Consider the following 27,772-nt stretch of genomic DNA (forward strand, 5'->3'; position numbering starts at 1 on the left):
AAGAGACACCTACAGCACTGTCTGAGTGGTGCAGTCTGAGGAAGTGGACAGGGTCCTTTGAATGTTGAGTTCTACTTTCTATGTGTTTGAACTATGTCCCTTCTGGCTAGTTAGGGTGACATGTAGCCAAATTCAAATGATGGAAAAGGATTTGTTACAGGAGTGGGTGGTTCTGCCTGGCTAGAAGAAGATGATGGTCAGCCCTCTCCTTGAGAGGACATCACTAGAGCCAGCTGTTCTGGACAATTTTCATCCAGTCTCCAACCTTCCCTTTTTAGGGAAGGTTGTTGAGAAAGGGATAACCAGCAGCTTCAAAGGGCTCTGGAGGAAGCAGATTACCTGAACCCATTGCAGTTGGGGTTCAGGCCCGGATGTAGCACTGAGATGGCATTGATCATACTTGTGGATGACCTCTGGTAGGCTTGGGATGGAGTAGTGTACCCATTCTGCCCCTTCTTGATCTATGAGCAGCTTTTGATACCATCAGTTATCACTTCAGAACCAGCTGAGGGAGCTGGGAGTGGGTGGCACTGTTCTTCAGTGGTTTTCCTCCTTCCTCCATGCCACTTCCAGTTGGTGTTGATAGGGGGGAGGGAGGTCCAGCCCTAGGCCTCTGCTATGTGTGATGCCACAAGATTCAACTTTCTCCCCACTCCTATTTAATATCTAAATGAAACTACCAGATAAGGTTATCCCTTGGCATGGGATTGAGTTTCATCAGTATGCCGATGACACTCCGTTGTACTTCTCTGCCCTGAGCCATCCAAGTGATGCTGCCAAAGTGCTTTCCCAGTACCTGGAGGCTGGGTGGATCTGTATGGGGAGGAACAGGCTTCAGCCCACCCCTGACAAGCCTGAGCAACTGTGGGTTTTGGGGCTCCCCATATCTGATGATTTTCCATATTAACTCTCAGTGAGGCATACACTGTAGCAGGTGGCAGCTGTGGCCAGAAAAGCCTTTGCACAAATACATCTTGGGCACCAGCTGAGCCATCCCTAGATTGGGAGGCACTGCTCACAGTTACTCGTGCCATAGTCACCTCCTGATTGGACTATTGCAATGAGATCTGCATGAAACTGCCTTGAAAAGCATTCAGGACCTTCAGCTGATCCAGGATGCAGCAGCACATGCCGTGTTGAGCACACAAGAGGATACCCACATAACGTCACTGCTATGAGAGCTACACTAGCTCCCAACAGGCCTCTGAGTGCGATTCAAGGTGCTGATTGTCATCCTTGCATAACATGGGGCCACATTACTTGCCTGGTGGGTGCTAAGAAGTGTCTTCTCTGTCATGGCACCTACCCTATGGAGCAGCCTCCCCCCAGAGATACAGACAGCCCCAACTTTATTGGCATTTTGGAAAGCTATGAAGACCGGCATCAGGGCTAGGCTATACATTTCTGGTGCTCTGGTAGGGATGTGTGGTGTGGGGTCCTTCAAGATTTTTAATGAGAAGGCCTTGACCTGGATTTGTTTGTTTTACAATTATTGATGTTTTTCACTTTTCCTTTGCCATCTGGAGTTTTGCTGGATAAATGGACAGCCTTATATGAGACAGAGAGATATGGATAGATGACAGACATACAGAAAGACAGATAGATCCCTGCCAGATGAGAACATTAATTTAGGCAGATGAAAAATCCAAACCTTCTTTTGTGCAGATTGAAAGTTAAGCCCTCTAAAGGGATATGCACATTGGTTCTCAGTCTTTTCTGCTCAAGGGAGAACAAGGGTAGGATTAAACAGTCTAGAGCAAACGGGGTGCCTGAGCAACAGGCAGAGAGCCTCTGAAAGAAGAATTTATTTTAGAAGCCTAGCATGCAAATTCACTGTGGGCACCTGCTCCTGAACCCTGAACACCAGGTCCTAATACAGCCTGGCTGACACTGAGCCGCTGAAGATGAAATGTTTGCTAGGAACCAAACGGAATAAAAGCCCTGGAGCACGCACAGCACTGCGATTGTATTAAACTGCAAGGCCCTCTGGCGTAGGAAGTGAAAGGATGCTTCACTTCCAACAGAAAATATAAGCAGCAAGGACTAAGGGCTGTGCGTATTGTTTGCTTTTGTGAGAGTGATTGAATTTGCTGCCTGGAGTTGCAGAAACAGTTAGCCTGCCCTTTGCGCTTGTTTCTAATGGAAGAAGTATCATTTTGTACCAGCTGGGAGGATAAGCTGAGGGTAGTAAACTGTTCTAAAGTACACGCGCTCAAGACAATCTTAGATTATTTGTTTCTTGGATAAAACCCACTTAAGACTGAAACACAACCATTGCATTTTGGAAATTAACATATCGGAGAATATAGACAGGTACATTTTTTCATATGTGATTAGTTTTCTTGAATGCATTGTCCTTAAATCCTGGGATAGGGGCTGACAAGTAATATAACTACATAAAATAATCAGTTTTTTATTGGCCCTCATGTACTCTTGCAAGCATAGATCCCACCATCCCCTCGTTTAGAAGGACAACAATCTATTAAAGAGTATTAATATTCCGGTGAAACATGGACCCTTCCTTTTATATAGCCGAAAGACTGAGAAAAGTATGTTAAGATCCTTTGTGCAAACAGAGAATTCAGGTCTTTGTAGGTCACCCATTGTTCCTACCTCTGTGGATACCACCCAGTACCTATCTAAGGAAATTCACAAGCGTCTGAAAGTCAAAACTCCCCTTACACATGGCACATGGCATCTTCAAACAGCACCAGGTTCATGGCAGCATTGACCTCATTGTGGTTCTCCAAGGCTTCCACAAGAATCTGGCTCAATGATTCCCAATTCTGGACAGGCATGTACTTGGGTTCCCCTATCCCTTTTGCAAAATGGCAGTACATATTCATCTTCTTGGTCTGTTCCAAAGTCTCCTCTATGTCCTGAGAAGAGGAAGAGTAAAACACAGTGTTCCAGTGCAGCAGAGATGCAGCAAACAAAAATGTTATCAACCATCAGCCCCTGTAGTCTCTAGACTCTGGGGAGAAGGATGGATACAGTGTAATACCCAGGATCTTCCCACCTTCCTGCAGACAATACAGAACATATACTTCTCTTTTGCATTGCTGTGTAATGATTGCTTGTCAACCCCAGGATATGCACGCTCATGTTTCAAAGAGTTATCTCATCCCAAAGTTTCAGTTCCTATGGCAGAGAAGCAGGGCACCCCATAACACTCCAAATGGTTTCTAAATTGTGCAATTTTTCTTCTTTATGATGGGGAGGAACCATATAATATATAACTCTGTAGTACATGAGGCTTTGATTCTTTGCAATGCACATATTACTCACTTTGTTTTTGGTAAGTGGCTGAACCAGATTTACTTTACTTACATCATAGAACTTCTTCACTGTCTCTGCTTGCATTTTATCAAAATCGACCAAATCCTTGTCATCGACCATCTTGTCTCGGTAAACACGACTGGATTCATGTAAGTATAGCTTTACTAAATCCTGAGGAGTCTTCAAACATTCAGGAGTTGAAAACAAAATACCCTGAGGAAAGGAAATGCAGATGATGACACAATCTGCTGTCTGGGTGGACTAGCCATGCAACCACAACAGATCCATATGGCTGTTCCAGCAGTGTCACTTCCAGCCTGCCACACCACTCTTGATTTCTGTGACATACACTGAACTGGCATTCATCCATTTTAAGCTGTCTCTGTACATGATAGCTCAATCCCAAGCAAGCAAATAAATAAGGCATCAGTACATGTACAAAATGTGGATATGTGACAAAAGTAACATGCAAGTTCCTAACCTTCACTTTCTTACCTAATTATTCATCCCAGCTCTAAACTCAATGACACAAGGAGAACTGCCACTCCATATTGAAAATGTACAATGAAATTTCATCATGTTAAAATAGATAATAAAACAAAAGTGACTTAACATAAATAAGGGTTGCATTGAGAGGTAGCAAGTCAATGTGAAGCGATTTTAAATGTTTATTCTTTTCTCAGATTTAGGGGGGAAATTGCTCCAGAGTGGCTGATTTTACATTTCAGCTAAGACTCAGAAACAAACTGCAAATAAAACCAAAATCATAATGGTTAATTATGTTTGTACAAGAAGGAGAATAGCCTTAAAAAAAAACTCCTTAAATGTTTGGAAAGAAAAGAAGGATCTTATTCTAGTAAGTTCAGTTCCAACAAAGACTGCAGCCCTAATATATATGCACATTTCTGATTGAAATGAAATTATCCAGTAATAATTAAGCAAGGATTCCCCAAATGGTTTAATAGTAGATTACGTAGTTCAGTAAACTCTTTGTCCTGTCTTGACTGAAACTACAGACTGCAAAGACAGAGGCTACATTATTGCCTCAGATTCAATCTCTCCCTAAGTTATAAGTTAACCACGTTACTAAAGTTTCCTGTTCTTTTGTAGGAAGAAAAAGAACTGACATATTAGACTAAGTGGTGATAACTTAAAAAAAGAAAGTTTAACAAGGCGGATGCTGCTTAGAGCTCGTATTAATTGTTACCAGGTAATTATGGCAAGTTTACAATGTGCCCTTTAGAATGTACAAATAGGTGTCTCCTTTAAAAGGAAATACATTTTAACTATATCTATTAACCATACTTATTGGTTTAATGACATGTATTTAAAACATGTTATTTCTTAATCCTAATTCAAACATTCTAAAGGCTGAAAGTTTGACTGTAAACGAGCAAGCATTTCTTCAACAAAAAGCATTTAAATGAATTAGCCAAGTTTAAAGACATGTTATTAGGGTACTTTTTAAGTGGGAACATTTGGAATTATTAATCCTCTTTGGAGATGAAGCACAAAGAACACACTTTGGGATTTTATTCTATAGCAACTAACCATATGAAATCTACAATGCACAACCCCATCGTATAAATCCAAGGGAAGTGTGTGTGATATGAGTAAAGCTGTCTTGTTCAAGAGAACAGGCAAATCCAGTACTACAGTTTCTAAAAGAACTGAAGCAATGAGGCCACAGCTTCAGTTTATATCCCAACCTCCCTAACCCAAGCCATGTTAGAATAATTTATGGCTGCTCAGCAATAAGGGAAAGCCCTCCAATTATGAGTAATGGCACTCTGGTAATGGCACACTTCTTTATATGGCACACTTCTTTATATGGCACACTTCTTTATATGGCACACTTCTTTATATCTTATGATCCAAAGTTCAGTCATTGAAACAGACCAACAGCTCTGGAAATCTGGGACTCATTACATTCTGAATAAGAGAGAGTGGGGCTAGCCTTTATCCTCCATAACTGGGTCCCTTATCATTTAATTGATACAGTGGAATGATCTGTCAATCAGAAGATACAAATGATTATAATGGGCATACAGAGTCTGCTAAAACCAACCACCAGAATTAGCTCAGATTCTCAATATCTTAACATCAAGCCCAGAAGATACTCCTCAAATATATCCCAACTGGGATATATTTATAGGATGGATAGAAGACATTAATTAACAGTAAATAATGTCATCCTAAATCCAGGTTAATAGCTAATATTAAGGAACCATACATAATGGGTAAGGAGATACTTCGGTATAACTGGTTGAAAATAAAGTGTAAACATCTCCTTTTGCCGATACACCCAGCAATATAAATGAATTATAAGTATTAAACTCAAAGATCATTCATTCCCAGGTACCATCTAAACAAATATTGTCAAATATTTTAATAATAAGATGAAAGATGGGTTACCCTTCCTAGAGCACCAGCCTGCTACAGTCCAGGAAATTTCAGAATATACCTCTAGAGACCTCAGCCATTCAGTTGATCCTATTAAGTAGCTGCCCTCTCTTGAAATGAAGAAAGCAGCCCCAATACCTCTTTTAGGCATGAAGACACCGAATTGCTATTCTTTGTTCCTGAAATTCTGATTAAGGACTTTACATTAGACACCATGTCTTCTGATTTCCTGCTCTGATATTTGTGGACTATGCAAATTCTGGCAGCTGTTAGGGCCTCCTACCAGTTTCACTAGTATCAGTGCTTCCCATCCTTGACTGCTTGAAGCTAAGTTCTTCACACACCTATCATAATTGTGGGGATAGAAGTGAATCTTGGGGAAGATAGATAAAAGACCCAGGGTAATCTGTCCCAACAAAATCATATGGAATCAAATCAATCAGCATTTTATAGCTTAAATGGTGTAAGTGCTCATTTCCATTTGTTCCTGATGATACATTAGGATCTAGTACAATTTAAGAGAACTAACTTCTGATGGTAATTCACTGTATGCTTGTTTTAGATTCTCCAGCCTTCGCAACATATCACAGGGGAAGTCCTGTTATGGAGAAGCTATGTGATTCCTGTCTTAGCAATCAAACACACATTAATTCTTTTGTCAATCTGAACTTTAAAATCTGTTCTAGAAGTTACTTCATTCTTCTTACCAATCTGGCCATCCAAAGTCTATTCAGAGAATGGTGAATCTTGTCCAGCTTCTCATCAATGTCCAATAACTTTTTTAAAAAATTAAGACACAGTCTCTACAGGTAATATACATTGTTTTGCCAAGAAATCCAGGTGGAAATTCAAACTTAACATTGTTTGAGTTATCATTATTTCTGAGGCTTGCCCCAGTTTGAATTTCCTTTGAAGTGGAGTCTTTAATCAGAAATTGGGGGAGTATTATTACCTATCCTCTCCTACTCTCTTTGTTCAGTAGTTCAAATTGATCACTTAGTGGAAATATATCATCGCTTACAGTTAAGCCTCCATTTAGTGACAGCAGATCCTCTATTTTAAGCTGTTTAAGTGCTTTCCTATGACTTGTGTGTTTCAAACCTGTTCTTGATTTTTTTCTTCATTTTCCCCATTTCTGATTTTTAAGCTGAAATGGCTCAGCAGTACACAACAGGAGTGTAGCAGATATAATAATACATCCACTCTATCAAAACTGACAAAGATAAAAGAACATACCTTTGAAGAGGGAATAGCTATGATAACACAGTTAAAAGAAATAAAACTGTAGGGTTGAAGGAACTAATGTCAAGCCCTGTGCTCCCATGTTAGAGAGAGGAAAACTATCTTATTTTAAATGGATCAGTTGTGGGTGAAACCAAAGGGAAACTTTTTGGAGTAGTAGAGCTGCCAATACTATCAACTGCATGATAATATTTTCACAATTATTAATCAGCACTGTAGACTTTATGACTGATTTCTGCCCAGACAGCAACCATTCTCAACTTACTGCAAAACCAGTTTAGACTTGTAGGCCAGAGTATAAATGCAGAAATGGTGCCACTTTGGCCACATTCCCTCTAGATGAGATGGTCTACTGAATCAGAGAAAGCTTCAACCCAATTTATTAGTCTCCCTAAAGCTGCCCAACTGAGAAGATCCATTTGAAATGTGGAGGGTAAAGGGAAACTGCTGCAGATCTACCAACAAATTATAAGTAGCTATCTAAGAATTAACAGTGAAAGGAGGAGCCCTGGAGTCTAGTAGAGTGAAAAAGGGGAAATACAACAGGCAAAGCACCAAAGGAAAAAGGAAACCCCGAGGAATGTAAGGAGAGAAGAAGGGAGTGAATGGAAATGAATCAAACAAATGCATTAGAGGATCAAGAGGCAGCAGTCACATAGAGAGAAAAGAATAAGTCACAGAAGAATGTAAAGATCAGAAACAGATACAAATCTAAATAATCAAAACAAAATAGGTTACAGAGAAAAGCTGAGGAATAAGAATAAAACACTGAGAATAAAGATAAGAGAGGGACAACAAAGTTAAGGAAGTAGCATAAGTGAAGTTTAAGAACTTAAGAAATAGAAAAGCACTTCGAATTAAAGGACTCGCAGACAACTATAACTTTAGAAAGTGCTCTGTTTTGTAATGCACTGAGATGTTCTGCTCACTCTTGTAATTTTGTTTGTACGTGTAAGAATAAAAGCAATTTTTAAACAAACACAACATGTCTGGACCTGTTGCCATCTCTGAACCTACAATAGAGGCCAAGAATGATCTGGTCAATTGTCACCTAATTACTGTTTTAAGTATATTTGTAAATTTTATGCCAAGCGCTTACATGGGAAATTTGTGAACTGAATGACTCAAATGAATGTGCTCACTGTAGAACATGCCAGATTTAGAAACTGACAGTCAAGACTTGACCAGTCTGTAGTTTTACAACACCTAGCAGATGTTCTAACTAACTTCAAGATTCTCTTTATGTCACCTTTATTGATCTGATTCTATACTAAGGGAATGTATGGACTACTGTATGTCAGATCTTCTAGATAAACTACAGATTATTAGGACTAATTATACTCCTTGAAAATAATTATATGCAAGTCAAGTATACCTCTCCAAATAGCATTATCTGATTGGATACCTGTCCAGAAATGAGACAGGCAGGGTTGTATACTTGTCCTCATTCTTTTTTATATTAATTCTGTCACACACATTTGATCAAACATGAATTCCATCCTCCAATGCTGGTGAATAAGCCTACATTTATCCTTTCCTATGCTGATGATGCAGTTATTTTATCTTTATTCCAGGTCACCCTAAATTGGAGTTTGTAAGCCTTAGCAACATTCTGCAGCAAAGAAAAATTAGATATCAATTATGCCAAAATTAACATTGTTAATTTTTCCAATTTTACCAACAGGCACGGCAGCTGCATACATCATTGGAAGATATTCTTTAGCATCACTGAACAGTGAGCAAGTGAAAAATTTTAAATACTCAGGAGTTATCTTCCTTAATATGAAATAATCAAAATAAAAAACATTAGCATGTACGCACAAAAAAAGTCCAATGCAGTAGCTCAATGTGCCAGCCCCAGAGGCAGTAAATGTGTCACTGCAGTAGTAAAACTCTTTAAAGCAAAGAATGCAGTTTTGTCTGTATAAGAACTTGAGACCATTAAAAGTAATCCAGAGTATATTTTAATAGCAGTACTTCAAGTCCTTCGCTATGTTCCAAAGGCACTTTTGCACCTGGAAACTGGTCTTCCTTCTATAAGGATGCATGTGCAATCTTGCTGTTACAATATTGGTTAAAAAGAAATTGCATGAAAAACTCTCCCTTAATTCATATGGATAAATTCTCTTCTTCTTGGAAGAAAAGTGTGGATACAGCTTTAAATTTCTGTGGCTTTTTAGCTCAGTATCTGCTTCAACAAGGTTATGAGAAAGTGTCTTTGAAGATAAAAAAACATGTGTTTGATTCCAATCTACAAAGAGATTGTTCCTACTGTTGTACAGGTGGGCTGTGGAGAGGCTGTTTAACTGAGCTTTCTCACAGGCTAGATTCAGCGTTATATTAGCTATGGTTCTGAAGAGGAAATGGTAGTAACATTGCTCAGCAAGATCACCTCTTGCCCGTTTCTAAGGATCAATAGAGTCAGTTCTGTATGTTCTTGTGCATTGTTCCAACTACCAAACTTGGCTTTCTCCATTAGCATTCTTCATTAGCTGGCCAAGCAGACTGGCCAGATGGGGAAAATGTATTTTCTGTTAGCAGACTGCTCTCTTGAAATATCTAAAAAGGTTGCTAAGTTCTTCTCAGTCACAATTTCTCTAAGGATTATGTGGGGTTAATGCTGGAACTGTTAAATCAAACGGCTGTAATTCATTAGTATTGTTATATTTGTTAACTAGTTTATTGTCTGTCTTAGAGTACATATTTATATATGTTATATTATATTATAAATATTTACATATGTATATTTGTGTCATATAACAATTTTGGTCTTTGACAATAAATAAAATTGCTAAACTAAATTAAACTACTTCCTGAATAAATTAAATTCCCAAGAAATTATTTTTAGCTTTTCTGTCTATGGCCGCTTTTCACACATTCTATTTTAATTGGAAACAAGGTAGTCGATATGCAACAATAATCATGATCAATAATATTCCTCAGTAAGCTACCTGGTGCACATTTTAAAATAGGTCATCCATAGTGTATTAAAAGAAGCTGCCATTTAGGCAGTCATAAATCACATTATTAAATGGGGTGAAGAAGATGACTCCACTGATTTTTTAATTTGGAAAGAGCTAAGAAGTGTAGAAGTTTTTAAAATAAATAATTACTATTATATAAAAAAGAGAAGGAATATGTATTTCACAGCACCATGAAACCACTGAAAATAGCCTGAATTTATTTCATGAATCAATAATATTACAATGTGAATATATCATAGCAATATTTATTTTCTCATTCATTCATTCATTCATTTATAGACCACATGTATAAAACCACCTAACTCACAGTGATTCTGGGTGGCATACAGGTTAAAAACTAACCCATTACTATAAAACAGATCAAAGATGGCAATAATTAGGGGCCAGACTTATCCTCAACATTACAACAAACGCCCAATAAATATAGAACAGAGGCTCGAACAGAGGTTCAACAGAGGTTCAACCCAATTTTGTGATAAAAATCAATTTCAACAGAAGCTAAATTTCTTATTTCATCTAAAGAAAGAGGTGAACTCTACTATTAAAAGGTCCTGTATATGGTTTTGCAATAAGGGTTTAAAATGAAACTATAGCAAGTATATTACAATGCAAAAGATTCATTTTATCCCCATTTTTTATTTCCACAAGATTTGAAATTTCCTGTTATTTTATGGATATCAATAACAATACATCTTTCAAATCCCCTTGATAATCTACAGTCAATTGCTCCAGTCAATTGCTATCTAGAGCCTATTCTCAAAACTGAGGTAGATAAGTTTCTGTTTGATCATCATACGTCTTTTCTAATGCTAGGCAGTCTGAACAGGATCTCACTACCCACTCTCTTGCTGACATCATATTGAATTAATACCTATTAGAAATACAACAGAAGAACTAGATGTGTGGATATGAAAGCCATAAATGATGGCTTTTTACAAACCACAATAGCCAGAATTACACATCAAACTAATCAAGTAACAATAATCAAATCATATTAAGAATAATATGATTCAAATCTTTGAAATTCTTAATGCAATGTGTAAAATGAATTGGCAGGTCTGCTCTCCTCCTCACAGACCAAAATGAACAGCACCAGCACACACACAACAGAGAAAGGAACTGACCTTATTAACAGGTTTCTTATTCTTGCCTTCTGCCATTTTTACTTTTATTTTGCCAAACTGCAAGATGACACTTGGAGAGGACATGGTTGTACACCGCCAACATCATTTGACTTAATTGCAAAATCTAGCCTTCTTAATCAGATACACAGCCACAATAAATGGTTCCCCAAAGAGAAAGCAACCTACTTGGAACACGTTGGAGAAATCCCTTAGATTGAAATTGTAGTGAAATTTAATAGCTGTTGGGAGGAAGGTGGCTGCTACTTTCAAGTGCAGGGCAAGAGCCAGATGTATTACTTGCTGTGATGACTTCTGTAAAGCTGCAGAGAAGTTCCCCCATTTTAGGTGCTGAGTTAGGATGGTACTGTAAATGGTAGAGAGAGCATCTGCCCCAGGAAATGAGAGGGCAAACACACAGAAGTGGCGCTGCAAGAACATAATATAAAAAAAGAAAACACAGTACAAATCAGTAGGCATTGTGTAGAAGAGAAAGGGGATATGTTTAGGCAAAGTTCTTACACACCATGCTTCACAAGCAAAAGCCAAAGTGGACACTGGTGCAGAGAGTGTGACAATCCAGGGCCAAACTTATACACAACTCATTCTTCATTGCCAAATACCAGGCAAGTTGCCTACCAGGAGAATAATAGGTAAACAAGGTAACACTGAGTTAACTGAGGAACGGCAGAGAATTTGACCTGGTAATTAAAACTTTACTCAGTAATAGTTATACAGCTCTAATACAGCTGATAACCACAAAACAAATAAATAAATAAATAAACATTTGCATAGTACTTTAATCATGCTTAAAAGTCTTTATAGAATGAGCTCAGAAATCTCTACAATTATTGTTCCCATGATGCAGACTAGTAATACAGATGACTGAGAATGAAAGAGAGTAGCTTTATCAAAAATTCACCTCAGCCTTTGAACAAGAAACTTCTCATTTCATATACCAGCCACAACTAGTGACTGAAGTTACAACGGCACTGAAAAAAAGGGGACTTATGACCAGTCCTCACACTTACAACCATTACAGCATCCCCATAGTCACACAATCATGATTCAGACATTTGGCAACCGTCACACATTTATGACCGCTGTAGCATCTCAGGGTCACATGATCGCCATTTGTGACTTCCCAGCCGGCTTCCGACAAGCAAAGTCAATGGGAAACTGGCAGGAGGTCTCAAGTCATGGTCACGTGATGTCTCATTTAACAAATGCAGGTGATTCACTTAACAACTGCAACCAAGACTGCTGGAACTGCTGTCACTAAGCAGAGGGTGGTCATGTGATGTTTCACTTAACGACCACTTCACTTAGCAACAGAGTTGGTCCCAATTAGGGTCATTAAATGAGGACTACCTGTACTCTGCATTCATTGCATGGAGTGGGGGTGGGGAAACCCATGTGCTGCTGTCCATGGTGCTGAAATACTCTTATGCTGGGCCTTATAAAATCATATCCCAATTGACCTAATACAGAGGCACAGAGATATGGTTTTCTAATGTATAAAAGGATATAGAAAATAATGAGTTGGTTGTACACAGACTACGATCATTCCAGAAAACCAGTCACTAGTTTCTGTTAACTATTCCATCCCATTCCTTTCAAGTCTTTACATTCAAGTCTTTGGTTTTCTATTTGTGATTGATAAAGCATTCCATTCTTGTAGCTTCTCTTTGCTTGGACACAGTCTAACCAAGCATGAAAAAACCTGAAGATAATTAACCAAACCAGTAGTGTTCTAGATCAGCAAGCAATACCTGCAAACGTGGGTTGATAGTAAAGCTGCCTGCAGTGGGATTCATGCATGACACGTATTGTACATTCATGATTTCCTTCAGTGACAGCTTGTTCCTGTCGTACCTTTGCCAGAAAAAGAAAAAAGAATGCATCATTCTAATCACAGATTATTAGTGACAACAGCAGTGTGCCTGCCAGACATTGCCAAGTCTAAAGCAGCATGTTGGAGGAGCACTGGGCACCTGCTGTATCCCAGCTGTTTTCAATTAATATTCCAACAGAGACTGTACAACTTGAGGGTAGGGAGGCCGGATGAGGTTAGAATTCACATATGTTTCCATTATATCAATGCACTCCATAATGATCATGATTCCTCTAGATAAGACCAGTGCACTAAAGCCATTTTTAATATCACCATTGGCCCCACATTGGTCCTATTGCAACTAGATGGTGGCACAAAGAAAGACAATTTGTTCAAACATCCAGAATTTAGATGGAAGTCAGTCTAAAACTTAATTTAGAAAAGATAAAGTATATTTCATTTGCCCACAAACTTGCCCTCTTGACTGGACTAATCTCTTTCCTTATGATGTTCATACATACATCTCTAAGAACCAATGCCCACAGTCAAGATGTTGAAGAGAACTGCTGTAAGACAAGTGTTTACATCCCATTCAAAAGAAAAGCTAGTAACAAGGCTGCCTCGAGGAAAAAAGAACTTATAAGAAGCCAATATATACCAAACAAAGTGAAAAGGATTGCACATTGTATAGTCCTGCAATGTTAGAATAAGAACAGGAAGTTTTACTGGGAGCTTTGCACTAAATAAAGAGGCTTACCATGGGGATGTATGAGGAATTCAATCTTTGTCAATGCTGATACCAAAGGGCCTGACTACATCTCTTGAATTAATGTACTGCTCCAACTTAGCTATGGCATTCCTCAGATTTTTTTTCATGCCCAAAGATTGTGACATCATTCTCAATCATGTGTGTATATATAGGGGGAGGAAACACAATGGAGCTATGAATAAACTCATACAACAGTAATCCAGATCAGAAGCAAAATCATACATCCCAAGCTTAGCATCCTAACTCTTTTGAATGTTTTTTAATGTAGATTATGTGGAAACAAAATACAGTTATGTGTAAAACCATGATTCAGGTCAAAATAGACAAATTCATCCATCCCTAACCTACCAATGCCCATAGTCCAGATGTTGCCGGATCAGTGTATGAGGCTGAACTGTTCCATAGGTGTCAACTTCAGGCATATTCATATCATCAATGAAGTAGATGAGTTTCTTTGTTCCAGGGGGACCATAATTCCTTCCAGCCTTTTTTTCCAGTGGCTTCTCAAGAACAGCTATGAGAAAACAAAGACTCAGAATTTTTAGAAAGCAAAAATCTTAATGTAAGTATTGCCAGACTGCTTACTAATCTACTTGAGCTATAAGGCACCTAGGGAAATACAATGAAAGAGAAATCATGCCAATATCAAGCCTAGTGATGTTTGGGTCACATCATATAATTCCTCACCAAGGAAGATTTTCAGCAGCAGGCAAGACCATGAAAACATAAATATAGGTTAATAAAATACAGGTTAATAAACAGCAACTGTGAATAAGAACTACATGAAGTGCGCCACAAATCTAAAGACCTATAGTTATGATGCTTAAAATCTTGGGCAAGAATAAATACAGTAGCAGCAGGTTAATAGGGATGTAGGGTAGGGCATCCAACCATATTTTTTATTAACTCATAGAAGAAACAAGTTGTTTCCTATCTTGTGAGCACTGTAAAAAAAATCAGATAGAAGAACAGACTGCCTACTTGCAATTTTGGGTCTTCAAGTAGTCATCTATACAATCCCAAGCATGGAGTTGTGCACAGAAGCTTTATATGAACATTTCATAGCTAAAGAGATTTTGAGCAGGAAGGTCACCCTATCGTTGTATGTCTAAAAGTCTGCATCTCATTTTCCCCTCATTTCCAGAGTTCGATACAGCAGTCATGAGAATGCAATATATTTACTCAAGAAGGCATCTGCAGAGGAGAAGTGGGGAAGTGAGTGCGCAGATATTGCACAGCTAACCAAAGAAATAGCTACAGGTAAACTACATGTTCTTCTATGTATCACACATACTGGTAACAAGCTAGCTCATTTTACAATGGTGGGGCACTTCTTTTATGCCAAAAAGAACAAGATTACTCAAGCACAGGGACTATTAAATCTAGCACAAATATAAACAGATGAGACCAAAAGCCACCCTGCAAAGGGCTGAAATGAACGATGGCTGGTGTGGGTCTTCCAGGCTGTGTGGCCGTGTTCTGGAACACGGCCACACAGCCCGGAAGACCCACACCAGCCATCGTATCCCGGCCGTGAAAGCCTTTGACAATACACAGGCTGAAATGAACCATCCTTGGAACAGAACTACTGATGTTGACATTGTGAACTTATACTGATGCTGGAAATAGGTGTTTAGCTAATGCATATGATAATATAATGGCTTTCACCACCCACTTAGAAAACCACTGGGAGGAGACCAGCACCATTACAAATAAAATCTAAAAAAATGCCATTTTTATAGAGACCAAAGGTCAAAGCCCAAAAAACACATTATATACGTAATAAACATATCAGTGTTGGCATTGGAGAAAGAAAAAGTATATTAAAAAATAACAATTTGATCAACAAGGAATTATGAAAACACACTTTGGGGTTCAGATGTTGTCATGCTTCAAAAAGCCTTCTCAGCATGAAATTGTGCATAGGAAAGGTTCAACCCAAGAGAATTCATAGGCTCAATAGACAGGGATTACTAGAAAGCAAATTGGAGGTAGTACACTAAGGTCTGTAGTAGCTAATGGTTCTGTGTTTGTTATGCAACACCAACTGGCATCTTTTCATAATCATATATAAAGATTCCAACTGCTTGGTGGTAGAAGGCAGTGAGGTTGTTGAGCAGGCAGGGCTGGTATGTCTTTTAGCACCATTTCCACGGTATGCACAATTTGGAAAACTGGATCATCCACCTGTCATATGTGTGGGCTTAAACTTTCACCATAAAGCTCTGCACAGGATTTGCTGGTTTTAGATGGTCAACATAAGGAGGAAAAAAATCAGCTGTATGGTTAAAATTAAAACATCTAATCTAATTTGAATACAATTAGTTTGTCAGGGAAAAGTGCTACCAGACTCCTGATTTTTTGCAACCACAAACTAACATAGCTCTCCTCCTACAATAAGGAGGGAAGCACATGAAATAGGATTCAACTGTGTTCTCCCTACTGTCATCCCAAAATGAATATCGGGACCATGAAGCAGAGCAGGAAATGCAGAACACACTGAGCTCAGATTAACTGAAGACAGAAGAGAACCCCAGTGAATACTAAGAACCAAATGACCGATGATATTATCAGTGGTTCAGAATGAGCAGTTCTGAGAACATTGAGGTTAACTGTATTTATGAGGATATGTATCTATAATATCTCCTCAAAGATAGCTCCTTGGTCACCAATCCCACCAATTGTCTTGGAGTCAGCAATGCTAGGAGAGGCACTGGGAATTGCTGAAATCAATGGAGCTCTAGGGTTTGTAGCTGATACCAAAGGTTCGGACTAAGCTGCTATTTCAGCTAATCAGTTTGTTTGCTGGTTTGTTTTCTCAGAATGACTTAAGTTGTGTTTAGAGGAAATTTTCTTCTTTGTCCCCTCTTCATCACCTAGACATATGTAACAGTCCAGTGCAGGAGAGCAGGGCTCTTTGGCCAATACCCAGTTGACTACTGCTAGATTCTTTGATTTGTAACTGACATGACAGCTGTGTTAGTTGTCCCAAAGAAGGCAGCATAGAACAAACGGAGACAGTTCCACAGTTACTGGCTATAGCTGGTTCTGCTGCTAGCAGTGCTGCTCCCCCAAGGGAGTTTGGAAAGACATAAGCAATTTCTCCTCACAGGTACCCACAAACTGTCCTTCTTCAAGGAATAACAACTAGAGTGGCTGTCAAGTGGTGGGAACTTGCTGCCAAACTAGGAGCATGTGCATATCTTTACTATCCTCATGAAATTAAACAACCCCCTCTCCAAAAAACAGAAACATCAATAATAGATACTGATAGAAACCAATAAATAATGAAATCAAACTAAGGAAAAAGATAAGTCCTTAGCTTTCCTTTTTAGACAGCTCACTCTGACACAGCTGTTGTCATGGTTGAAGAACTGAGGGAAAGCAGGAAGTGACTCCAAGCATAGGCCATGAGTAAATCTTCCCATCAAAACACTTTTCATATGTGGAAAGTTCCTCACACAAACTCTTTGCAGGTGCAAACTCCATAAAGACACTGTGTGCAGTGGTTAAGGTCATTACACTAGGACCAGGGAGATACAGGTTCAAGTCTACCCTTGGCCATGAAAACTCACTGGGTGACTTTGGTCTAGTCACTTTGTTTCAGCCAAAACTACTAATTGGTTATTGTGGTAAGGAAAAATTGGAGGAGGGAAAGCCATCTATACCGCTTTGAGTTCTTAGAAGCAAGGCAGGATACAAAGTAACTAATTAATTAAGATGCACAATGAACACAATAAGAAACTAGATGTTACACCAATAATTAATTTGCTACTGAAAATGCCAACCCTGTAACCTGTTTCCTTTCCTTTTCACAACATTCTCCATCCACATTACCGATTGTTCATGATGGATGGGGAAATATACAATTAGGTCACATTTTTTTCCGGCAAGTTTTAAAGAATGTAGAAAGTGAGTTCTTCATGTAGAATTGCTGTTTTGGGGAATAACTTTAAAATTTGCATTATATTTAGCTCTACTCTTAGGCAGCATCCTTAAATGCAGCCATTCTAAAATATGGTTTGAATATCCAAGTTTGCTGGATATATAGTACATTTCCCTGGGTGGAACTAGAAAAATGTTCTGCACACCTGCAAAAAATCAAAGCAGCATAGGGTAAGGATAGGATAAGACTTAAAGAGCAGAGAGGAAAAATAAATTTTGAATGAGTTAATAAACCATTTTTGGCAGCATGATTGCAATTTTCAGTGACGTAACGATTTTACAGGACAGTGTATAATTCATCCAATATACAAATAGCTCATCCTTGGCTGCTGAACTATATGTTGGCTTATCGGAATCATTGAGGAGTCACTAAATGAAGAAAGCCATTGGGTCTGGTGCCAAACTGCTATAGGTCTGCTGAGCAATTACTAGTAAGAAGCTTCTGTTGTACAACTTTCAATTTCACTTCAGATATAGTGATGCATTCCAGGGACACATGATTTCAGCTTGATAAATGCTGCTCTGCCAAAACTTGGTTAAGCATTCATTTTATCTGAATAAAGGTTTGTCCCTCTCCAGCTTAAATAAATCAATGGTTATAAAAACATAGCGTTTTGTTTTGTTTTATTTTATTTTATTTTGCTTCAGAAGGACTAAGTTCTAAAGGTAGCAATAATGAACCCCTGGATGTCTCTCCATGAGGTTTATGGCTGCATGTCAGGAACACTCCCTGGGAATGGCCATAAATCCGTCTCTAGCAGGGCAGAAACACTCTCACAAGCTTATTAGGAAATTTGAGGATGAGGCTTGGATAGACAAGTAACTTTACTGCAGATACCAAGCAGTCCTGATGAAGCTGAAGATCTGAGAATCTAACTGTCTCCATATGTCCTAAGATTTAAGTCTTGGGTTTCTTCTTCCTGCACATTCTTTGGGATGGCCATACTCTTTTTACACTGGCACCTGGCCTGTGTTTACAAAATGGTCTTGTCTGGTCCATCCTCCTCATTTCCTACCAGGGCAGCTCCAAGTGAAGCTTGGTGAACCACTCGGTGCACTTGAAAGGCAACTCGCTCTATACCTAAGTCCTTTCAACTTTTTATGAGTACAAGCGTGCATGCTGCTTTTTTAGACAGAGGTCTGCTTCTGTTATGCGTTATCTAAAGGGTGCATCATTTTACCATAAGTGTCACCATTACTGCTGCTTTAATATTAATTCTGGCCCCCAAAATGTAGTACATAATAATGTATGGATGACAGTAGAAGTGTATATAGTTTCAACACACACACACTAGAATATATTATTTTCAACATATGTGCACCAAAAGGTTAATATATAGAGCCACTGCTATATATATATATACATATATATTAACCTGGTGCACTTATCTAGGTTGAAAATATATATTTGGTACTGCTTCACATACATAAAATAGTAAAGACTTTTAAACTACAATCCTATATACATTTATTCAGAAGTAAGAAGTCCCATTGACCTTCCAAGTAAGAGGAGACAGAACTGAAGACTTTATTTTCTGCCACATTTTAGTAAAACACTGCTAGTTAGAAACAATCCTGCAAGAATAAAATGTTTTCAAATATATGCATCTTGTATTTTACAATAAATTTCATCACGTAGGCAAACAATTAAAAAAAGATTTATAATTTGCTTTTCACTACACTGATTATATATTTATGGGTTATTAAAAATACTTTTTGTTTTGCATTTAGCATCCATGCAACATATCTGATTTCTCAGCTTTTGACAGTTTGGGGCATAAAAGAATCTGAAATGCTGGGTGAAAGCTGACACCTCTGTCTCCGCAGAATCTTCCCCTTTCAACAACCTAGCACCATGACAATTTTGAAATTTCTGGAAGTGAGATACGGTTTTCAAATAAGCATTTAATTAGTCCGTAATTAACATAGAAAACAACCCTTTTAGAGTCTTAACAAGTGTAGAAGAGATACATCAAATTGAAATGCAATTACTGAGAGATTAAATGACATGTTCGTGAAAGCAGTGTTTTAATTTGAGAATGTCTCTCACAATAATATCATAAACCACATGTCTCTAGCACAGATACACAGATCCCAATTATACAGGAATAAACAGTCACTGTATTTAGAGTTATTAAGCATCTGCTGTGCTTCCTAGAGGCTGATGGGCTGTGGAACTCTCCAGGGGTAAATTTGATACATGAAGAAACCTTGCAAGGAAGCTCAGTGGCCTTTTGCAGGATTTTCCCTGGCTTACTTTATGCTTGACTGCTAATTGCATCTGGAGATCTGCTGAGCATCATAACCATGTTAGATAATACAAAGAATCTGTAAAAACTCCTGAATGTTACACAAACCGTCCTCCCATGTTACCTTTCCCAGTGTTTAGTTATTTGCATCTGTCCATTCACACTTGCTTCCATGTGCAGAATACCCACGTCACTTAAATGTAGAGACCCAAAAGGGGTCCTTGTGCTGTTGCAAAGATATAACAAGTATCTTTCACTGTAGTTTATAAGAAAGGTAGAACAAGGACAGCCTAGGTGTTCTTTAAAACATAAGAGTAAGAGAAAATTTATCAGCTGCAGTCATATGGGCTGAGCAGAATTTTGATCATTGGACCCAGAATCCAGGGGCATGTGCAAAATTCTGAGAAACTCTTCTTTAAAGGAATGAGCATCATGTCATTAAAAACATAAAGAACAGAGGTTTAAAACTGTTTCTCTCTACCCTGCCTGCCCCACCTAATAGATGTTCAATGAAAACTCAGCTTCAGGAGGGAGTATCTCTCAACGGCTAGGGCATCTACCTTGCATATGGGTCTCCAATTCAATCCTTGGTATTTCCAATTCAAAACCAAATCAAGTAATAGGTGATGGGGGGAAACTCTGCCTGAATCCTTGCACAGCCACAGTCACTTCCTGAAGGTAGTGCTGGCTTAGAAGGTTGAAGGACAATACCCAATCTAGGAAAAAGACCATTTCTGTTCCTAGGTAACTATACTCTTTTTCCACTGGCCGTTTTTCCCAGCTGCTACCCTCAGTTACTTCCTTTCCATCCGGCAATCATGCATTTGAATCTCATAAAGAAGATGTGACTTAGAATTTAAAGTGGAACTAACTCTGTCTTTTTTCAGATTAATTTAAATAAAACAGAATTGAATGCAGTGGTCCAAGATAGAATGAAAGCATTTACAAGAGGATTTTTTACAGGTGAAGATAGTAGAATTAAAAAACTGAAAAAAGATGATCAGTTTAGAAAGAAATTTCTGATTCACAGATTAAACACAAGTCAACTAGTAGTAATAACATTTATAGGAATTGTTAACAAAAAAAAAAACCTTTCGAAGTTTAAAAATAAATAAAATGCATCTTAACTTCCAATATGCTAAGCAAAAAATTTATGAATTTTCAAATAAAAACTCTACATACTGAAAAATAAGAAAATGAAAAATCAGAATCTATCTACTAAATTTTCTAAGAGCAGATTAACTTATAATGCTAACAAAATTAATGTACTGTATGTTTTAAGGAATCTTTTGGGGGAAAAAGTATATAAATTAGACCCTAATGAGGAATTCAAAATTAGAAATTATTTAAATAAATTTAACTAATATTACTCAAGATTATAATGATTCTTTGAATGTCTTAATTAGTTTAGATTAACCTATATATAGGATATAAAATCTGATACAGCTCTGAGGGTTGATAGTTACTGGAGAAATTTTATTAATCACTTTATGATATTTCAGTTCAATATTCTCTTTTCCTTTTTAATTATATTTTGCAAGATGGAGAGGTTCCAAAGTCATGGAAAGAAACATGAATAGTATTGTTATTCCAATCTAGACATAATGGACATATACATGCCCATTTTTCTCACTAATCAGGACTGTAAAATGTTTACAAACATTTTAGCAAATAGACTTGCAATACTGGTTCCTGAATATATTAACAAAGACAAGTTTCATTAGAGGTAGACATATAGTGGAACAAATATGGAAATTCATTCATTCAATTTATTGAAGTAAAAAGTCCAAAAAATTTCTGGGTTAAATATTATAAAGGGTGACCTTAGGAAAAAAATAGTTTGTGTTATCTATTTTTATGATTAAGCATATTAATTTTGGAGCTAATTCCAAACCATTCATAATTTATATTATAATACAAAAGGTACTGTAAGATTAAATTGTACAGATTCTCCCTTATTTAACACAAGGGACCCTAGGCTAGCCTTATTATCAGCAATTGAGGAGGGAAATGTACATTTGCTGCATAAAGAATTGATAATATTTGTGTTGGTGGCTGCTGGATAACTTTTAACTGGTGTATGGAAGTCAGGGAATAATCTTTCAATGTCAGTTTGGACTAAACAATGTTTGAAAATAGCTCTAATGGAGAAGCTAACTTTAAAAAATGAGATAAGGGCTTGGTATTGCTGAAGATTATCTTTGTAACTGTTTGGTATAACTTTACTGAGTACATGCAAGGTAGTACTATCTCATATACTCCTCCAAACACGTACCATAATCTGTGGTCAGGTTTTTATTCATTTAAGAAGTACCACACAATGCACTGCTCTGGGCATTGTCTATTACTATATTTAATATATTAGGAAATTCTGTTGTACAATGACCAAATTTCATCCTGGAGAAAGTCTATCTAGATGGTTGCTAAAAGGTGCCACTGAACAATAAAAGTGGTATACCTACATTTATTCCTACAGGCCCCAAATCTCTGGATAAATAACAAATAACACTCTATGTGTTATAAAGACCTCTCTTTACAATCCTCAGTATGACAGGCTTCAACATGGAAATACTGGCTGGCATTACAGAAATACAATGTATCTGGAGGGCATCAATTCAAGTAAGGTTAATCTATGACATTTATTCAACTGTAACCAGATTGTAGCCAGGATTACTAAGGAATGGCAGAAGCTGCAGGAACTGACAATTTGCCTGCAGCTTTCTCCATTGCAAAATAATTCCAGGTGGAACTCTTTCTTCTGCTGCTGCATAAATTTTGAATTGTTCATGCTCAAATATTAAAGCAATTTCAATTATAGATAAAAGCCCCATAAAATATGTTCAGTTTGAACATTGTATTGATAAAATGATTGCCACAGAAAAGGTAAAGCTTATGTTTCCCCATTTTCCCATGAGAAATCATTTGTTCAAAACAGCACAGTCATGGCATTGAAATGGATAACAACAGATTTTCATATTTAAAGAAAAATCACAGCAAAGTGGATCAAGCTGACATGAGCTGTGCTTAGATATGAAAGAACTTGGAGAACTGTTCCTGTGAAGTCTTCAAACACATTAAGAAACTGGCTGGTTCATTTGAATGGTCCACTGAGCTACTACTGGAGACAGTACTCTGAATATTGATAAAATTATTGAAGCACTGATAGAGCCACGTTTTCTTGGAAGAACTTCAACTTTAGAACATCGATACTAAGGAAATGCATCTCCTGGTGACATTGGGATCATGAAAGGTATACTTCAGATAGCTCAAATTATTAACTAGTGAATTGATCTGCTCCACTATCAAAACAGAATTGAAAAAGATATTGATCTTTACTCTTCCTTGCTTAGATCATGATGATCTAAATGACCCAGCTAATTCTCTCCCATGTTTCCTGCTTCTCATGTTAAAAAACTCTTTTAAAAGTTTGATTTTAGTCAGTTGCAGTTTAAGTTTTCTTCAGACTCAGAGAGCAACGCAAGGGTCTCAAAATCAAAATGTCACATGTACTGCATGAAGACCAGTTCATTAGCTCAAGAGTGCAACACTGAAGCCTTTTCATACATTGATACAAAAGTGTCTAGTGAGGAAAAAATGAACAAGATGAAAAGTACATAGTGTGCCATTAAACATAGGTTAATGAAATAAAACATCTTTAGTGTGAAACAGAGTTGCAAATCAAAGTATTTATTAGCTGACAGAGTTAATTATTAACCAGAAGACCAATATCTGATTTAACTACCTAGTTGGCATGCTTTGTTTTTTTTTCAAGATCAGTGCCCTACAAAATATTGTTGTGAGCGACATAAATTTACTTGTTCTGCCACAAGCGCTGAGTTATGAATGTGAGCCCTTTGCTGTAATGTATTACCAGAATTTAGGGTCCTACATTTGGGATTACATTTCCCCATTTAATAATGGATTCTGTTTTCCTATGAGTTATACTAATTAAGTTCAATTTTATGTGTTTTGTAATTTTTTAACATATTTTTTTATTAAAAGTTGTAAGAAGAAGAAGAATTACAACAAACTAAATTGTATTTTTTTAAGTAGGATCAATACTAATGATGAGTCTACTTTTATGTCACTCTGAATTTTCAGTTTTTTCTTTTGATGTTTTTCGGATTGGCCTGGAATATTCAACTTCTCTTAGCACATTTCTTTCCTATCTAAATAATTACCTTGGCAAAACTGTGCCATTCTCCCCCACATCAACTGAGAGTTTACCTTGCAACATAGCAGAGGTGGTATAGTAATTAAAAGGAACATTCTTCACCAGGTACTCCTCGGAATCCAGGAAAGACAGCTTATCTCCAACAATCACAGACTTCCCCGTGCCTGCATTTCCCACCAGCATAACTGGTCTGCGTCTCTCCAAGAGATGATCCATGAAATAGCGCACCCGGATGGTTTCACTGGTATGTACCAGACAGGCCTGAAAGGGGTATGAGAGGCATTTATGATGAGACTCAGAACACCCCTTGGCAGAGAAGTAGGGCAAGTCTCCTCAGGAAGTTGCACTGCATGGCATTATCCCATGAGCAACTACTCTGTATTAAAAAAAAAAACAACTCCTATATTTACATAGATACAATCATACTCTGAGTCTGGAATATCTGTGCAATGTCTTCTTTGACATCTTTTCTTTCACTCTCCAGAGATCAACCTAAGAATCAAATGAGATATTTATGGCCCTAACGCCCCTTATTTTCCTTGTATCTTTCCAGGCTCTGAGTTCCAATGATGAGATGCCACTAGATAGCAGGTTCAGAATTAGGGTAAGGAAGGTAGGCTGTTTCTGTCAAATCAGCAGTAATTTTCATCTTTTGGTTTGGCCTGTGGCTAAGCATTTTTACATTTTTTAATATTTTGATTTACCAATATTCACATCCAAATTAAATTGTGCAGGTGATGCTCCCTCTGTCTCAAGGAAAAGTATATCCCCTAAACCTCCTCTCACAATTTTCAGCAAAATATTACATAATGGCTGCATCTAACAGAATTTGTTTTCTGTTTTCAAAATTCACAGTCTGACCTAACAGAAAATGACCGGATATCTGCAATTGCATTCTTAAAATCACCAAGAGGATGAATGATAGGGTGTGGAAATCCAAACAGCAACTGTAAACTGGAATCAGACTGATAATGCCTGTAAAGACTTTTCAGCTAAAATCGGCCAAATTACAAAATCACTGTCCAGAAGGCCAAAATTGCAAAACTCTCAGAATAGCCTGTGTTTTGCTTTTTTGCCTTTCTAAATCATACCAGCATCATTCTTCTCCTGTCACCAGCTTGAGAGTCACCATTAACTTGTATCAACTGCAGAGCCTTAAGCAGAAACACAACAGTTCATGATATCACTGCTACAGAAAGAAACAGATGCTGCTAGATGGAGCATGGATGATAGATACACCCTAACCCTTGCCCAGTGTTTTTGGTAGCTTAGGAAAGTGGTATGTGAGAAAGGGAGTAGTCCTCTCATATTTTGACTCTAGACAGCAGAAAAGGCGTGACATTATGTCACATGGAAGGAGGGAAAAAACTACCCTGGTGATCCTTAGTGAACATCCCAACCTTCAAAAAATAGTAATTTTATTTGTGTGTTACACGGAACCAAAATGTGGATACTGCAAATGAGCATGAGCAGAGCAGGAAAAGCAAGAGGAAGATGGGTTTAAAAACTAGACTATAGTGGGCTTTCTTTGAAGTAGCATTACCAGAAAGAGTGGGATACATATTCCTTGCAATAATACCAACATAATAATGACAATAACGGAGCAGTTGCTGCTTTCTTGTTAAATTTGGCCCCAGCTGCATGTGTTTCCATTAGATAAAACCTGAATCTGTGATAACAATCACATTTTAATGCCATTAGACAAAAAGAGTACATACACAGAAACTAACAAAATCAAGTATCAAACCAAGTCCAAGGATTACAGGTTGTTTCTCTGTGATTTGTTTGCTTCTTTCGAGCAAGCTCTGTCTCCTATGTCACAATTTAAATCTCTTAAGTTCTCGCCAAAATGATTTCAGTATCGGTTTGTGATAAATAAATATGAAAGCAGATAATTCCTAACAGCTTATCATTAAGTGTTCTAAAATAGCAAACTATGCTTCTCAGTGCAAAGACTGGCTTTAAAGATAATGTGTAAATAAAAGAAACAATTTGGAGACTGATTAATCACACATCCTTATCTGACCATCTTTGTGTCTCTAGCACTCTCTCTCTCATAGACATGCACTCACGGATAAATCTATCACTCACCTGTAATGGTATTTCTCGATCAAATTCAAATTTGGGGATCAGTTTGGACCAAGGTTCAATTTTTTTTGTTTCTGAATCGATATAAAAGTCAAAAACTGTTCCCTGGGAAGGAAACTTGATAGTCTTGAATGCAGTCACCCACCATTTACTGAATTCAACTCTATAGTCTACAAGCTGCCAATAAAAAAATAGAGAAAATAACTTTTAATGCACAGGTAATTTTTGTTTGATATATTCTTCTACTAAATGCTGAAAGGCACTTCAATGAGTTATTCATTACCCGTAAGTCAAATCCTACTTATAATTTATTTTAGAACTACTGAATATTTACTTATTGTTCTGAGTTTGGGGATTGATTCCTTTGAGCTCTGAAATTTCTGACCTCTCTGTGAATGCCCTAAAACAGGAGCTCTTAAAATCAGCCAAAAAAACAATACATAATGGAGGACATTCTGGGGACATCAGTGGGAGCTAGGAAGACCCAAGCAGACGGAGGAATTGGGTGGAGATAACTTTCTTTCCTACTTGCTAGACAGGGGGAAAATGTAGAATAAGGTAAATGTATGTAGCAGGAAAATAATCCATGGTAGAAGTGGTCTGTGCTGAAAAAAAGACAGCTGACTTTGATTTCTACAGGAGAGCATGGCACTTTGAAGTCCTCTAGATATCAGGCAAAGAACAAGAATCTATTGAAATGTTAATGCTATCAGTTCCCTATTTTGTACAAAACAGTAAAGATGATGACTCCCCTATCTTGCTTGACTCCTGATGACTATCTGGACACATCCATGCAATTTTCTGGACAACAAAGTAGAAGTGGTTTGCCACTAGTTTCTTCTAGGATTTTTTAACTTCTCAGTTTAGCCTATAGCCCTGGGTACTCCCAACAAGTACTTAACCCTGCTTAAATTTTTCAACATTAGCCAAGACTGCATTGGTATTTCCAGTTCCTGTGACCCACATTTTATACTCTGTCTATAGATGCGTAAGTTATGCCATACATTTTCAATGACCTTCTCCCCACAAAAAATTGCTCCTGCCTAAGCCGAACTAATAACAAGCAACTCTATATGATGGAAGATCCTAATTCAAGAAAGCAGACTTAACTGCACATGTATAAACAATCAGACAATTCAGTTGGCTGAGCAAAGAAAGCCTAAGACTCACATCAAGTTATGCATAGGAAAATCTTCCTCCAGCAATCACGGCATACTTTCATTTCAACGGACAAGAAAAGACTTGGGTTCAGCCATATTTTTTTCTTTTTATTCAGCTGTCATAAAATATCATGATCTGTTGAGCAATTCTACAGTAATGTGCAAATTATAATGATCAACCTCTGCATAGAAGAAGAATGTGACTTTCTACAGTACATGCCCTTCACAGCAATGCACTGCACTAGAGATGTCTTCACAAAACTCACAGCTCACAGTTGTGTGCAGTTAAAAAGTTTAGCTACTTGCTACCCAGAATATTGTGGAAGTACCACTGGCTGCTGCATTAGCATCCACGATGCTATGGAAGAGCCATGACCTGTCCTGTTGCTCGTGGGCTACCATTATATCCCCAAAAAGCTCTGTTATTTTAACCTGAAGACTTCTTGAGTCACTATGTAACTATTTTCTTGCTATTTGTTGATTGCCCAGAGTCACAATTGTTTGAGTTGGGGGGGGGGGAGAGA

At 37.7% G+C, this 27,772-nt stretch overlaps 1 protein-coding gene across 2 annotated transcripts in view; it reads right to left on the reverse strand.

Moving 5' to 3' along the window:
- Positions 1-27,772, reverse strand: part of DNAH9 (dynein axonemal heavy chain 9) — a 212,906-nt gene that overhangs the window by 109,311 nt on the left and 75,823 nt on the right. For both annotated transcript variants that reach the window (XM_088133503.1, XM_088133502.1), the window contains exons 37-43: positions 26,092-26,265; positions 24,054-24,261; positions 13,981-14,146; positions 12,802-12,904; positions 11,219-11,458; positions 3,331-3,492; positions 2,683-2,879 (exon numbers count right to left, since the gene is read on the reverse strand). In XM_088133503.1, the coding sequence (XP_087989629.1) occupies positions 2,683-2,879; positions 3,331-3,492; positions 11,219-11,458; positions 12,802-12,904; positions 13,981-14,146; positions 24,054-24,261; positions 26,092-26,265 (1,250 nt within the window). The remainder of the gene's footprint in view (positions 1-2,682; positions 2,880-3,330; positions 3,493-11,218; positions 11,459-12,801; positions 12,905-13,980; positions 14,147-24,053; positions 24,262-26,091; positions 26,266-27,772) is intronic.

Source organism: Python bivittatus, unplaced genomic scaffold, assembly GCF_059951505.1.
Source record: "Python bivittatus isolate LINGU-HERP-01145 unplaced genomic scaffold, Pbiv_v1 ctg000080_np1212, whole genome shotgun sequence".
In the NCBI taxonomy this organism is placed as follows: domain Eukaryota; kingdom Metazoa; phylum Chordata; class Lepidosauria; order Squamata; family Pythonidae; genus Python; species Python bivittatus.